This window comes from Portunus trituberculatus, chromosome 21 (genome assembly GCF_017591435.1).
Source record: "Portunus trituberculatus isolate SZX2019 chromosome 21, ASM1759143v1, whole genome shotgun sequence".
Taxonomy (NCBI): Eukaryota; Metazoa; Arthropoda; class Malacostraca; order Decapoda; family Portunidae; genus Portunus; species Portunus trituberculatus.
Window position 1 is genome coordinate 12,274,454 of NC_059275.1, and position 17,124 is coordinate 12,291,577.

At 40.2% G+C, this 17,124-nt stretch overlaps 1 protein-coding gene across 1 annotated transcript in view; it reads left to right on the forward strand.

Annotated features, from left to right (window-relative positions):
• LOC123507236 (ubiquitin-protein ligase E3A-like) overlaps nt 1–17,124 on the forward strand; it is a 29,259-nt gene that overhangs the window by 4,414 nt on the left and 7,721 nt on the right. Inside the window, 6 exon segments of the mRNA XM_045259977.1 lie at nt 7,918–8,107; nt 8,579–9,133; nt 9,136–10,161; nt 11,088–11,232; nt 12,198–12,403; nt 15,887–16,054. Of these exon segments, the coding sequence (XP_045115912.1) occupies nt 7,918–8,107; nt 8,579–9,133; nt 9,136–10,161; nt 11,088–11,232; nt 12,198–12,403; nt 15,887–16,054 (2,290 nt within the window).

Genomic DNA, 17,124 nt, shown 5'->3' on the forward strand with positions numbered 1-17,124 from the left:
TTGCAGATGAATTTTCATGAGTATACACTGCTGTACTTCCAGATTCTTCTTCACCATTTTAAGAACATGACTCAACCATACTTGATGATATCTCATGATGATGTTAAGAAAACATTGGACATATTTGACCCCAGTTCCTCAATGGAACCTGACAAGCTGCATCCTTATTTATTAAAGTTTTGTTCAAACAGTTTATTTTATACCATCTGGCTGATATGTAAGAAATTATGGGATACTATTATGATGCCTTACATCTGGAAACGCTCATTAGTAGTTCCTATCTTCAAAAAGGGTTCCTGATGTGTCCCATTGAATTACAGACCAGTGTCTTTAACTTGTGTACTTTCTAAATGTTTGGAACATGTAATCTCTGAACATATATTTTTATATGTGAATGTAAATAATTTGCTGGATGTCAACCTGTATGGCTTCAGAGCTGGGAAGTTCATAGAAGATTTTATATATATATATATATATATATATATATATATATATATATATATATATATATATATATATATATATATATATATATATAATGTTTCTAGATGGATTGACCAAGGATGTAATATAGACTAAATTTCATTTGACTTCTTCAAAGCATTTGACGTAGTTGTACATGAATTTTTGTTCCAAAAACTGTTTTAGTCATGGATAAGAGGAAAAATATTGTTTATGAAATATCCATGGAAATACTTAGGAATTTCCATGGATCACTGGAGTTCCACAAACACATTTCTACTATTACATGTAAAACCTCTGTTAGGGCAAATAACCTGTTAAAATCCACTGTCATTTGTAATTGCACATTTATGACTGCCTTGTATATCTCTTAGAAATGCCCTTTATTTGAGTACAGCTGAGTGGTGTGGAACCTTGGATATGTTAAATATGTTAAGGTGCTTGAGTCAGTTCTGTGTCGTTGGACTAAATGTGTTGATGGCCTTGAGAATTTACCCTATTATGATTGTCTTAAAGTTTTAAATTTATTTCTGTTAAGGGGTCATTACTATGTCATGACATTATTAAGATGTGGCAAATTGTAAATGGAAAATCTTCCTTAAGTTTTAGTGATTCTTTCTTACGCCCAGTTATTAGCACTACCAGAGGTCATCAACTCAAGTTAGCACATGTTCACACCAGCTTAGACATTAGGAAATGCTCATTTGCAATACACAATGTTGGGCTTTGCAATTCCCTCCCTGAGTCTGTTATTACATCTCCCAGTCTCAATTCATTCAAATCTGCTTTAGGATCTCATCTTGGGAATTTACTTTTGGAATATTATGACTAATAAGGTTGTTAATTTACATGATTACTTATTGCTGCTTATGATGCACTCTCTGGCCCTTTTGTATTGTTAATTCAAGTTAGGGAGTACTTGTATTTGTAAGGGCTGGCACATCAACAGAGTGCAGCTTCTTTGCCTCTTACTCAAGTTGTGGGACCAGGAAGTCCACCAGGTAAAAGCACCTGGTAATAGCCTTCCCAAGAGTGTCAGCAGCTGTTGGTTGAGGGATGGGGATAACAAACCCACTCAGCACGGTATATATTGGTGGACAGGCTGCTCTTATTTTTTTTTCTTTATTGCCAAGCCAAGGAAAATAGTGTGGTTGTTCCCTCTTGTTTGTCACTGCTAGTGCTGCACACAGGCAGCAGGAAGAGAAGAGATGGTGTACTCACTTTGGCTGATCCTACCTGGACTGACTGTCCTTCTGTGGCTGCCCCACCACTTCACCTATGTCCTAAACATGTTTCACACACACACACACACACACACACACACACACACACACACACACACACACACACACACACACACACACACACACACACACACACACACACACACGAGAAGGGCGGGTTTGAGTCCCGGGACGGCGAGGCAAATGGGCAAGCCTCTTAATGTGTGGCCCCTGTTCACCTAGCAGTAAATAGGTACGGGATGTAACTCGAGGGGTTGTGGCCTCGCTTTCCTGGTGTGTGGATTGTGTTGTGGTCTCAGTCCTACACGAAGATCGGTCTATGAGCTCTGAGCTCGCTCCGTAATGGGGAAGACTGGCTGGGTGACCAGCAGACGACCGTGGTGAATTACACACACACACACACACACACACACACACACACACACACACACACACACACACACACACACACACACACACATACACGTCCAATTAGATTTTAAAGGACAGGGATATGATGTTTGGAGGAGAGGTAGGAGAAAATCATGAGGAGAAGTACTGATAATGGCTCAAGATGATATATGTGTTGAAGTACAATATGGAGATGGGTTGGCAAAGGTTTTAAGTATAACAATTAGAACCAGTGGCAGGGGAAGAGGAGAATCATGGTAATATATATGCCACCGAGGACTAATACATAGAGGCTGAATAAGCACACGGAAATTAGAAAAGAAGTGCTAAAATACTTGGACAATATGTTGAGGAAGGACAGGAAAGTACTACTTGTGGGGAGAACCTTAACTGCAAAAATGTAAATTGGGAAGAGATGGAACTAAATGGTTACACTGGACAGTGGGGGCAAAGAAGTGCTGCACTGGCTATGGTAAGTAAATGCAGTGCACCAATGGGGGAAGGACTATACAAGAAAAACCATCTGTGCTTGACCTGGTATTCACAAAAAAAAAAAAAAAAAAAAAAAAAAAAAGCCTGGTCCAATCATTAAGTATCATAGCCAATGGAAAAGGTGATCATATAGTTTTAGAAATTGAATCAGAGGATTGGGAAATATTGAAGTGTAAAGAGGGTCACAAATAGGAAAATTCATTTATGCCAAGACAAATTTTGAAGGATTAAGTAAAAGCTTTGGTAGTATTAATTGGAAAGAAATCATGCAGGACAAAACAGTGCAACAGAAATATGAAATATTCCTAGAAAAGTACAATGAGAGGGTGAAGAGGTATGTTCCCATATACAGAGTAAATGAATATAGAAGAGCAAACATATGTGGTATAATGCTGGATGTGGGATAGTTAAGAAGAGTAAGGATGTGGTTTGGAAGAAATTAAAGAAGCAACAAAATGAAGACAATAGGAAACAATATGAAGAGGTATAAAAGAAATATGTTAGAATAAGAAAGAAGGAGGAGAGAAAGTTTGAAAGGGATGTAGTAAAGAGAAGAGGAACCCAAGCTCTTTTACAGGTATATAAAAGGAAATATGATGAACAGAGAGACCATCAATAAGTTAATTAAAGGAAATAGGATATATGAAACAATGGAAGAAGTGAGTTAACTTATGAATGACAGCTTTTGATCAGTATTTAATGTAGAAGGAGATTTTCATAGAACTAAACGATGGAATGATGCAGGAAGGGTTAAGGAACGTTATGGTGCAAAAACAAAAAATTATCTAATTATTAGAGAAGTTGGATGTCAGAAAAACAATGTGGCCTGATGGAGTGTCAGGATGGACACTGAGGGAATGTAGAGAACAGCTGGTGGAAAACTTAACTTTTTAATGTTCTCAAACATTGACTTTTCATGATCTTGGAATGTCCTCTCGTCTGACGGTTTACTATCTCATACATTGTTATTAGATCTCTTCTCTCCATCTATCCTTCAAAGATGGTAGTCCCATTTTCTTCACTCTTCTTAGGCACCATCTTTGTAGCTGTCCTTGGATTCTTTCTAATTTCTTGATATCCTTTTGCATGTGTAGATCACAGCAATGCTGCACATTCAAGTCTGGTTGTTATCATTGTGGTTATGATTTTTTACATCATACTCTTATCTATGTAATTAAATGCCACCCTGATATTTGTTAGTGTCTTATATATTGAAGTAAATGTGTCTTTCTTCAGTCAGGGTGTCTTTTTTTCTTTAGTTTTTTATTTAAACAAAAACATATATAAAGAACGAGGCTTAAAACCCCACGTTGAATATGGAGTTATTCCAAAAGCCTATAGTAGTAGTATTTTTGAGAATAATACATATAGTATAATATACATTAAAACATTATACATGAAAAATACACTCAAATACAAAATAATTTCTTTACATAACCTTACATTGCTGCATTAAAAGTATTACTGCAACACCATTTGTGACGGGTGCCTGCCTCACCACTTGTGGGCTGCCACTTTCACTTGTTGTGTGGTCATGCTTCTCACATGGGGAGTGGCTGCCATGAAAATGTTCAACAGCCTTGAGGTCCTGGCTGTGTAGATGCGCTGGTGTTGGCTTGAGCGAGATCAGGGCACCTGCACTATAGTCCTGCTCGTCTAAGAATGTGGATTGGGTGCGGCCCCCATGGGAAATAGCGGGAGGACAGCGCTGCCATACCTTTAATCCCTCGTTGGCTACCCCCCCTCTCTCCCTCTTCCTCCCTCTCTCTTACCCCTCCCTCTTCCTCCCCTTCTCTTTATTCCTGGTCAAGGACACCGCAGTTGACCTCCCATCACCTGTATGGATGGCGGGCGTGATTGGTGTTGCTGCCGTAAGGATTTGAATGTAGTTTTTTTCTTACTTATGTCAGCTTATTTTAAAGTACTTTCCTTCACGATATAATCTAATTATAACTATGGAACTATTTACCCATCCCAAACTGCAAAGAAACCTCTTTATAAATATATTATTCTTTTTTTAGCAACACTGTAAAATATGTATGCCACGTTTCTTGCCAGGCTTATGAATATATTATCAATAATAAGTTTACTGTTCTCTCATACGTTGTAATACTAAGGTTAAATGCGTATGTATATTTGCTGACCATATTTGCAAAAGTTTTACTAATATTAGAACTCTGCTGCATCACTGGCTATGAGACATGCTTCACCACTGTACAGCGGGAATTCCCCAACACAGCCGCACCCAATCCACATTGTTGGAGGAGCAGGACTATAGCTTGTCACTGCGTGCTGCATCTCTGGTGCACCTCTGTGCTGTGTATGGCTGTAGCCTCAGAGGGTTGGGGTGGGAGACTCTCTGCACTTGAGTCTTGTGGCAGACTATTAGTGCCGATACATCTCGGTGGTGTTCCAGTGATGTCAGTGGTGCTGGGTGCTGCTCTTCTTCCTCGGTGGTTACAAGTCTCAGGGCTCACTGCTGTACAGCATCCAATCTCTGCATGTGGACGGCGGCACTCGACATCCGAGACAAGGCACCATACTCCATATATGGGCGTATCTGCGCCTTGTACAGAGGGAGGGTGCCGTGTGGGTCGAGGGTGTCTGCCATCCTGTGCAGGGCAGAGACTCGGAGAGAGGTCTGGTGGGCAATGCCAACGATGTGATGGTTGAAGCGCAGGCTGCGGTCCACGCACACGCCAGGATCTTGATGTAATCCTGGAGTGGCAGGCACTTGCCTCAAAGTGCAACTCTCCTCAGACTGTGTGTGAGGCGCCCGGAGACCGCGAGATGACCATCACCTGCGTCATCTCAGGAGTGAAGTTAACTTGAAACACCTCTCCCCACTGCTCCACCATTCTGAGCTGCCTGTTCAGCTCAGTGACAGCCCGCTGACTGTCTAGGCGGCAGTAAGAGCGGGAAAGAGTGCAGTCATCAGCAAATGCAGCCACAGATGACAGCTGCTGGAGGAGGTCATCAATGTAGATGTTCCACAGGACTGGACCCAGAACTGAGCCTTGTGGAACTGATGCCCAGACTGGTGAAGGCCTTGTATAATCACTCTCAGGTCTTTCTCTTCCTTCCTCTGTGTGTGTGTGTGTGTGTGTGTGTGTGTGTGTGTGTGTGTGTGTGTGTGTGTGTGTGTATTTACTTATTTGTATTTACCTATTTATGTATTACAGGGCCTGAGCTAAGCTCTCTGTGTCCTGTCTCCTTGTCCACTCCTGTCATATCTCTCTTTCATCTGATTGACACACACCGCGTCAACGACATAACTGCTCAGTTTATTCCACTTATCAATACTACGATGCGGGAAACTGTACTTTCTCACATCATTTAGACATGTCCTTTATTAGTTTTTTTTCCATGTCCTCGGAGGTAATTACTTGCGGTCACCTTTATCAATTCTCTGTCCAGTATGTCAATCTTGTTCACCAATTTATACATAGTTATCATGTCTCCTCTTGTTCTTCTCTCTTCTAGTGTGGTCAGCCCCAGCTTCCTCAGTCTTTCCTCATAGTCTAACTCCCTGAGTCCTGGTACCATCCTTGTTGCCAGCCTCTGTACCCTTTCAACCTTCTTCACATTTTTCTTCATATGCGGTGACCAGACGCAAGCTGCATATTCTAACTGGGGTCTTATTAAGGTGCATAATATCTTCTTCATCATTCCTTCATCTAGGTAGTGGAATGCAAGGCCATTATTTTGGAGCATGTTATATATTTTCCAAAATATCTTGTTAATGTGTGTGTGTGTGTGTGTGTGTGTGTGTGTGTGTGTGTGTGTGTGTGTGTGTGTGTGTGTGTGTGTGTATTTACCTAGTTGTAGTTTTACAGGGCCTGGGGTTTATGCTCGTGTCATCACTTATCCAATTTTTCTTTAAAACTATGTACTCGTACACTCTTTGCTGACACCACTTCCTCACTCAAACTGTTCCAAGTCTCAACACATCTTTATGGAAACTAAATTTTTAACATCTCTCAGACATCGTCCCTTCCTTAGTTTCTTACTATGCGATCTTGTGCTTCTAAAGTCATATTCTTCTCTCAGGATCAGTTTCTCATTATCCACTTCATCCATTCCGTTAATCAATTTATAAACTTGTATCAGATCCCCTCTCTCTCTTCTCTGCTCCAAGGTTGGTAGATCCATAGCCTTTAGTCTCTCCTCATATGTCATCCCTTTAAATTCTGGAACCATTCTTGTAGCCATTTTTTGTAGTCTCTAATTTTCTTATGTGTTTCTTTTTATGGGGAGTCCACACAACTCCTGCATATTCCAATCTAGGTCTTATTTTAGTGTGTGTGTGTGTGTGTGTGTGTGTGTGTGTGTGTGTGTGTGTGTGTGTGTGTGTGTGTGTGTGTGTGTGTGTGTCACATTAGGGAGAAGATGGAGGGTGTGTGTGGTACTAGGTCATGAGTTCATCTGTGTTATAGGCCAGTGAGTCTGTGGTGTGTTATCCACCCTGAATCACTTGTTTGCTGGCTACATTGTTGTCTTGGTTACCACATTTAGCTGTAGTATACTGCTGTTGTTCTTTCTCCAGATCTCTATTTGTTCACTTGTTCATTCAGTTAATGTAGACTCCTTACTACTATTAACTCTTCTAGTCTTTTCAAAATATCTATGCATCTTTACCATACAGAGTTTAGTGGTTACTTGAGAGCTGTTTTCAGTAATCAATGGTTTGCTACCCCTAGTGTGACATTGTTAGGGCAGGTTGAGATTAAGGCCCAGGGGGAAAGAAGCAGTTGACACCTCCCCATTGTGATGGCAGACACTTAGTGCAATTATGTGTGTATTTATTAATAGACACATAGAGAGAGAGAGAGAGAGAGAGAGAGAGAGAGAGAGAGAGAGAGAGAGAGAGAAAAAGCAAAGCAGATTGGATACTAGATTTTACTTCACTGAAGAATACTGGACTTGAGTGAAGTTTTGATTGTCCTGCCCGCGTGTTCTTTTCTTCTTTCACATGTTTACAAGACTGGTTAATGATCTCTTCTCAGTATCTATTACTAGTCATTGGATTGAGTATATGAGGTAGTAGAATTGTACCCATGGATGTAAAGCATTGCCATCCTTGGTGAAGAAAAGAATGGTTTTATTAGTCTTATTTTCTTTCCTGTTAATGGTCTTTTTATTGAGTCTTGAGTTAGGATGTTTCAAAATTTACCTTGTAGTATGTACCAGGAAAATATCTAAAAAATGAATTTGTGAAAATTAGCATTCGAAACTTAGAGAAAACTCGTCGATGCAAGATATTATTAAGTATGAGGAAGGGGAGGAGGAAACAATAAGAAAATAATGTGGATACTCATTTTTTTCACAGTAATGAGACTATAGGTAATGAGGAAGAGGCTGGAGTGCAACCAGAGCAGGCAGGGTCCTCTTGGCCACACCCACAAGACACGGACATGAAGCGAGCAGCTGCCCAACTCATAGAAAAATACTACTTCCAGCTGACTGTTGGATGTGGTAATGCTCACTGTGATAACCCCAACTGTGCCTCCTCTGGCAAGGTAAGTACACAAGTGACTGCCATGGGGTGATGAAGCCTGTGTAAAAAGCTTAAGCAGGTGTGTTTTGAATGTGGGACAGGTAAGAGAGTCAGTCTTTTGTACCCATGTCTAGTGTGTAGAATGGGTTAATGAGAGTTGGCAGCAATGTATCTGTATCATGATATAGGTGTTTTGGTGTATTAGGAAGAATTCTTTGCATCAATCAGATAATGGTGCCAGTGGGAATAAAGCAAGTTATTGTTGTTTCTAACAAAGTGTGTCAACTTGTATACATACCAGGTAAGAACAGGTGATTGTGATGTTAATGTCCTCTCTCACACTCAGTTGTCTTGCTCCCAGCCTGACAAGACACCTCAGAGTACTTATACACCACTGATGCATGATATTTTTAGCATTGCTACTCTGCTGTTTGCTTATCACAGTTGTGATGAAACAAGTACTCTCTTGAGTGTCAATCTCCCTGTGTTGCAGGTTGGTACCCTGACAAGTAATGAGGCAGCTGGGAAGGCACTCCAACTATGTGCTGCCCGTGCCAGACTGTGTGAGGTGGTAGGTGCCAAGGTTCGCCGGGCTAGTCAGTCCCTGACACTGGAGTCAGGTGTTGCTTCCTCTGTGTCTGGGAAGGGCCACAGCTCTGCCTCAGGAAACACTGCCACATGTTCCCTGGTGCAGGATGTCAACATGGCCAGTGTGTCCACCCCCAGTTCTGCCCTACCCCCTCTCTCCCCCCTGGTGGATGGTCTGAACACGGCCACGGGCCTCACCGAAGAGACGCTCGTCCACACTATAGCTGAGTGTCGCAGTTCTAACAATTACGCTAAACTTAGACGATTGTTGTGGGCAGTATTTTCAAATGAAATTGCCCTCAGACACAGCTTTATACAGAGATCTGAACCTGTAGAGAAAAAGAGTGAATTGCTAGTTAGGAACAAAAGTAAAGACAATGGGGATACCCAGAGCAAGGAGGAGATCCGAGCACAGGAGGGAGACCTGGACAAGGATCTGGACAGTGCCGAGGACACTGCTCGTGAGGGGGAAGTAGCGCGTCTGCTGAGGCGACCCCTGAGGGAGACACCAAAGAGCCATGTAAAGATTTTGTCACTACTCCAAATTCAACTGCCTTAGATGTCAGTGAGGTGCGACGGGCATACGCGGCACTGTTTGAATGCCCTGAGGCGGAATTCAGCAGCACCCTGACCAATGCGGTGGTGCAGCTCCTATCGGACTCTCTGGGTATCCAGCTGCGTGTGTATAAGGATGCCTTTGCTGCCATACCCAACAACATCAATATCTTTATCATCCTGTTGGAGAGTCCAGCACTCAACACCACCGACTTCATTGAGGGCGTGATGCCCAGCCTGTGCCGCACCATTGGCCAGCTACCCGAGAGGGATCAAGCACACCTCACCCGCCACCTGGCCTCCTGGGAGGCTCCCCGCCTGCACCGTCTGTTGGAGAGCCTTCACCAGCTCATCACCATCCGCCTCCTCACCACTGAGTTTATACAGGACTTCACCATCAATGATGAGGAAGCCATCACTTCTGCCACACAAGTCATGAAGCTTCTCTTCTACGCCAGCATCCTTGGCGGTAAGATGGACACCCCTCTCCTACGGGACCTGCCAGCAGAGGATCCCACCCTGGAGTCATCTACCCATGAGGATCCCTTCAGTAGTGTAGGCAAAGACTGGGCTGCCCGTCCCCCACCCAAAGACTCCTTAGGCTCGCTGCTAGGCATACACGTCTTGGATGCCCGAACACCCCTTGTGCCCCTGTCTGAATTCTATGACGACTTCTTGAGTGACCAGCTGGAGATGGATCGGGACTTTGCACTATACAAGGCGGGCAGCAGTGACAAGTTCAGCTTCCTCCACTACCCCTTCATCCTGACACCAGCCACCAAGGCACTGGGCCTCTACTATGACAACAGGATACGCATGTACTCAGAGCGCCGCATGAGCATATACCAGCAGGTGATTGAGGGTATGGCAGCTAACCCCTACCTGAAGCTGAGGGTGCGGCGAGACCATATCATTGACGATGCCCTGGTGGAGGTAAGTTGTAGAGAGTTGTGGGATGTGCTCTCCCTCTGGCTGGTGTTTGATGTTTGTGGTAGATAAATTATGTGAGGAAGATGTTTTTTGAGTATTATTAGTATTTTGTGTCTAGTTGACTTGAATACATGTTCTTTTTAATTTATATGTTGTAAGTTAGTGATGTGATAAGGAGGTATATTGGTGACAAAAGAGGAAGGGACAAGAGAACTAAGAAGTGAATTTTGGGTATGTTATTGAGTAAGAGGACAAGTTGGTCATTGTGTACAACTTTTTCTATGAAGAATAATTGAAGCTAATATTACTTACTTTGTTTTCTCTGAGCTCTGAAATGAAAGCTTGAACTAAAAATTGTTGCTCTGATGTGGAGATTAATAGTTTTAATTTCTACTTCACTTGAAATGAGGTTGCGTAGAAGAAATTGTGTGGTTAAGGCTGTACTACTCCTCTTTATCTGTGTGTTTGTCTTTCTTTTTTTTGACAGGAGTAAAGTCATCTTTGAGGGTGAAAGTAACAGTTTCCATTGTAGTGGTCGGTATTTGCTTGCTATGAAATAGTGACGTTTGAAACATTCTTTCTGTATCAATAAGAGTTATCAACGAAAGACAGTGGAATAGAATCAGTTTAGTATGGCTACTTTATTCAGTTTGTGTTTTTTGCTTGTTTCAGCATCATTTGCTTCATGTATTCTTTTCCTCACATTTAATTTTTCTTTCAATGTTTTCTTATGTCCACAACAGCCCATATTCTAGTAATTCCCTGGGGTTGCATTTTTCTTTAGTCTTTTTAAAATTTTTTTACTTTGTTGTTATACTGAGTAGTAGACAACAACCCTTGTCTTCTTACTTGTCTAGTGACTCTAAGCCCTTTAGTGTCAAAGTAAGGATGTCTTCAGAGCACACCATTACATCATCATTACTTTGCAGCTGGAGATGGTGGCACTGGACAATCCTGGAGACCTGAAGAAGCAGATGGTGGTGGAGTTTGAGGGGGAGCAGGGCATTGATGAGGGAGGCTTGAGTAAAGAGTTTTTCCAGTTGATTGTGGAGCAGATCTTCAACCCAGATTATGGTGAGATGGCGTTGAAACAGAGATGTTGCTTGCTCGTATTTGCTTGTGCTAGATTAAAACATTACTGTAGTGAATTTATTGTATTGAGTTATGATACAAGATTTTTATGTGAATTATTTGCTTACATAATTCATGAAAGTATTGCAGTACAACAAAACATGTCTGTTTTTTAGACTCTCACTTTACATTGTGGGAAGTGACAGGTTGTAATCTTGAATAGACTTTATTAGCATATGGTTCATGCTTTCTCCCACTGGCAGGCTTGTCTTTCAAGGAGGATAAGGATAAAGACTTTAATACTATGTAATGAAAGAATTATTTAGTAAATGTGTAAACAAAACCATGAAATAGAAAATTTAGAGTACAAATCTTTATGTGCCTAAATATATGCACTAGCAAATTTAGTTTTAAACACAGTTGAAGTTCATTTCTCCGTAGACATACTCAGTGTTGTCTCTCAAGACAGTGTGTGTGATTGCTGCCATAACCACAGTTGTTTGTGGAAAATTAAGAAAATAGAGTGTTTAAAAAAATATCCTGGTAATGGAGTGCAATCAGTGTTACGTACAGTAAGCCCTCGATATAACGGATCTTGATATGCTGGATATCGGATATAATGGACAAAAAATCCCAGCTGGAACGGATTTTCATCCGTTATAGCGACGGCGTCGTTCCATAACATGTTGCAGGAACTTAACGTGGCATGCCATGGGAGTGGGGCAGAGACGGGTATAAGTACCAGACAAACTTTGGGATATAAAGGATCTGTCTGGTATTTCCATCGGATGTAACTGATCCTCACTTATAATGGATCTTCAGATATAACGACAGACCCCTGTCCCCATATCGTCTGTTATATCGAGGGTTTACTGTATTGTAAGAGCTTCTTCATGCTTTCTTTGTTTACTAGTAAGAGATATCATGTCACTGTGAACACTGAAACATCCATGTGTTTTTATCCCCAGCCATGTTTTGCTTCAACAATGAGAGTCGCACCTTCTGGTTCAACCCAAACTGCTTTGAGAATGATGCACAGTTCACACTGGTGGGCATCGTGCTGGGTCTGGCCATCTACAACAACGTGATCCTGGACGTGCACTTTCCACCTGTCATGTACAAGAAGTTGTGCAGCAAACCAGGCTCCTTCCATGACCTGCGGGACTGGAACACGGTGAGGAATCCTGTATGCTAACATAGTAGTGGTAGTAGCAGTATTAATAATAATAATTGTTGACCAAGTGCAATACACCTTTGCAACAAAGTCTCTTCTTACTAAATTGATGTTTCAGATGAAAGTATTCTGGAGGTTGAAATTGATTGTTATACACTATTCCATAAGGAGAGGGAGAACAGGAAGGGACGAGGTGCAGTGCTATTCAATAGGGACACATTGCAATGTTGCATTATCAATAGAAATAAGACAGATAGCAAAACAGAGTCCTTATGGGTGGATCATAATCAATAGTAATGGGTTTAGTGTGCAGGCCACTGAATGGTACAAATTAAATCAACTCCACACTATGGGAGGAAATGAATAGAGCAGCCAGGTACAGTCAGGCATATGTGGTGCTTGATTTCAATTATAGGAATATTGATTGGAGCAACATTGAAGCAGAAGAATTTCTTAAGGTCATTCAGGATACTTTTTAAAACTGGAAATTTTAGAATCCATACAGGGAAATAATATTCTAGATGTAATTCTGACTAATAGGAAGGAAGCAGTTGCACTGGAATCCATACAGGGAAATAATATTCTAGATGTAATTCTGACTAATAGGAAGGAAGCAGTTGCATTGGTAGCTGTTGGTGACCAGCTAGGTAACAGTGACCACAGTGAAATTAGTTATAAAATGAAATAGTGTGAAGCTTTTAAAAGCAAAAACACCAAGAAAGTACGTGATGTTAGGAGAGTAGTTTTTAAGGAATTAAAAAGGTATCTCCAGGGAGTTGACTGGCAATGGGCAGAGAGGGAAGGTCAGGTAAGGCCCAGAATAGAGGTGAGAGAGAGAAGGCTGAGTGTGAGAGGTGGGGGATGTGTGTGAAGAACAGGCAGAGGGGAGAAATGATAAACAGAGGGATGAGAGAGTGTTAAGTGAGGTGCAGGGTTAGGTCAGGTCATACTGAGATGGGGGATGTGAGGCTGAGGGAGATTGAAAGTGTTGATAGGAGGGGACCAGGACAGGTAAATGTTGTTAAGGTGTATAAATATTTTGTTGATAGATTACATACAAGCCAAGTTGCTAACATCCCATCTAAAACAATAAGATCACACAAGAATGACCCAAAGTGGATGACAGATAGATTAAAACACTATATAGGATGGAAGAGAAATATATATATATATATATATATATATATATATATATATATATATATATATATATATATATATATATATATATATATATATATATATATATATATATATATATATATATATATATATATATATATATATATATATATATATATATATATATATATATATATATATATATAAGAGATTAAAGACAGGAGATGAGGCTTTAAGGCCACAATATAACAAATTAGAAGAGTTAGGAGGTTAACAAGGAAAACTAAAGCAATTATGAGTTGAAGGTAGCCAGCCAGGCAAAGATGGATCCCAAGGGATTTTTTTAGGTATATAGAATGAAAAAATAGAGAAGAAATAAATCCTTTAAAAGCAGCTAACAGGGAGCTGGTTAGTTCTGGGGAGGAGATTAGTAGAATTATGAATTAGTATTTTTTTAACTGTTTCTACTCCGGAAAACATGCAGGAAATTCCAGGTAGTGAACAGATTTTTAGAGCAGGAGAGAGTGAGAAGCTGACAGATATTTCCATAATTAAGGAAATCGTGGAATATGAGATATAGGCTAAAAATATTCAAGTCATCTGGACCTAATGAAATATATCCAAGAGTACTTAAGGAATGCAAGGTCGTCAGTGAGCCATTAGCATCGATCTTTAGGATGTCACTAAAATCAGGTTAGCTATTGTTCCCATATTTAAGAAGAGAGGTAAAGCTCTAATGTGTAATTATAGACCTGGCAGCTTAACTTTAATTGTAGATAAGTTGAGCCAATAATTGTTAAGAATATTACAGAGCATCTAGACAAACACAAGTTGATTAATTACTCTCAACACGGCTTTACAAAGGGAAAGTCGTGCGTTACAAACTTGTTAAGTTTATCTTAGAATTTATGAGGCGGTAGATAATGGTGATAGTTATGACATTGTATACCTAGATTTTAGTAAAGCATTTGATATGGTACCACATCAGATGCTCTTGAGAAAAGTTAGGGTGCTTGGGATAGAGGGAAAAATATTAGGCTGGATCAAGTCATAGTTAGGTAATAGGCAACAGAGAATTCTAATAATATGGCTCTAATTCCAAATGGGGCCAAGTAATTAGTGGGATGCCACAAGGATCAGTTTTAGGGCCATTGTTATTTTTAATAAATATTAATGATCTGGGTAGTAGAATTAGTAGTGATATTAGTAAATTTGTGGATGACAGAAACATAGGTAGATTGATTAGGTTAGATTTGTATGGCATCGCCTAGCAGGCAGATTTAAATGGGATGAATTAATGGACAGATAGATAGCATATGCAGTTTAACATTAACAAATAAAAAGTATTGAGCATAGGTAGAAGAAATCCACACAATAGGTACATAATAAACTATGAGGCCCTGGTAGGTTCAGAACATGAAAAAGATTTAGGAGTTGTAGTTAATTCAGATTTTGGTCTAAGAAAACAATGTATAGAGGCTAGAAATAAGGCAAATAGGGTATTAGGATTAAATTTTAGGACAGTTCAAAGTAGAAGTTCCGAGGTAACATTAAACTGCGCATCTAAATTATGCTGTAGAGTTCTTGTCCCCACATTATAGGAAGGATATAGGTCTATCAAAAGCATTACAAAGGAGAATATCTAAAAAGATACATGGGATGAGGGATATTTCATATGAAGCAAGATTGAAGATAATAAATTTACATTCCTTTGAAAGATGTACAGTAGTTTAAGACTGGACTTGATAGAAGTATTTAAGTGGTGTAGGCATTATAATAAAGGGGACATGAGCAAGGTTCTTAGGATCAGTAGTAGGAATAGAAACAGAAATGGTGTTTAAGCTTGAGAAATTTAGGTATAGGAAAGAAATGGGAAGGAACTGATTCTCTAACGAGAGTGATTAATGAATGGAATGGACTCAATAATCATATTGTTAATACTGAGTCAAGACAGAGCTCTAAAAGATTTGATGAATTTATGAATGAGGACGATAGGTGGATTTAGGTAGTTTAGTTCACATGGACTGCCACATGTAGACCTGGTGCTTACTGCTTCCTTAAATTTATGTTCTTATGTCTGCTTCAATTTGTTAGCAAGTACTTTTATTTTTCTAGTTTAAGTTCTTTCTTTTGCCTTTTGTTCTCGTGTGATGTTACTTATTTACGCTGTGTATTCCTTTTTTTTAATATCTATGTATTGTTTTTGCTAGTCACAGAGAGAGAGAGAGAGAGAGAGAGAGAGAGAGAGAGAGAGAGAGAGAGAGAGAGAGAGAGAGAAGAGTTCCCTCCATTCATGATTTTTCCTTGCCTGATGAAGATACTAGAACCAAACTCCCTTCATTGCCTTCCCTCCCTCCTCAGACGCTGTACCGGAGTTTGGTGGAGCTGCTGGAGTACGAGGGTGATGACTTAGAGGAGGTGTTCATGCAGACCTTCCGTGTGGGATACCAAGACGTGTTTGGCACCAGCCTCACCCATGACCTGAAGACTGATGGGGACAACATTCTCGTCAGCCAGGCCAGCAAACATGTATGAAGGACTCCTTGTGCTTACTGGTGTTTTTTGTGGGTCATTCCAACTTGATGTGTTTATATATATACACTAGCAAATTTGGTTTTAAACAGTTAAGGATCACTCCTCCAAAGACATACTCAATTGTTGCCTCTCAGACAGTTTTTGTGAATGGTGCCCTAACCACAGCTGTCTGTGGAATATGAAGAAAATGGAGTATCTTAAGATAACCATCCTGGAATGAAGTGTACAGGGATTTCTCGATTCATGCCTGTTTAAAATATGCGATTTAGGAATCAGATGAGGTAAAAAACCTAGTCATTTTTTTTTTATGGTACACAGATTGTTTAGAATAATATGATGTCAAGAAAATCAAGTTGCACGGCTGGTTTAGTTCCGTGATGTGGTCACCAGGTGTCCCATGTGTACCGCCAAAATTTTGTCCCTTCCTGTGGTGCTTCAAGCTCATTGTTAGTGTGGAACACTAGAAAAAAAAAAAAAAATGATTTCAAAGATGCTTTTCTGGTATGGCAAGTCTTGAGAGTTATGAGATTTCACAAGACATTTGTTTGTGCCTTCACATTTGTCATCACAGCTGATCACAGCACATAGGCACTTCACCCCCAGGACAGCTAGTGATGCATGATAATGTCGTCAGGGAGATCATTGTATGCCATCTTGCTGTCAGTTAGAGGCTGTTACTATAGCAGTGACGATCCTTTGTTTATTCCAGCTGAGAGATGCACAAAAATGTTTTATATAGGATACTGGCTGCAGAGACTGCAGGGTTTGTGCTTAGTTGCTTTCTCAAATGCAAGTCTGGAGTCCAGGAATAGATTAATCTATTTTACATTGATTCCCATGGAGAAAATGGTTTTGGTTCATGAATATATATATATATATATATATATATATATATATATATATTATAATTTTTTTTGTAGGAAAGAGTGCCAGCCAAGGTAAAAAAAAAAAAAGATTGAAGAAAAAGGACCAATTGAGTGTTAGTTTCTCTCTCTCTCTCTCTCTCTCTCTCTCTCTCTCTCTCTCTTGATGCTACAGGTGACACAGAATTTCTTCTAAGTCAG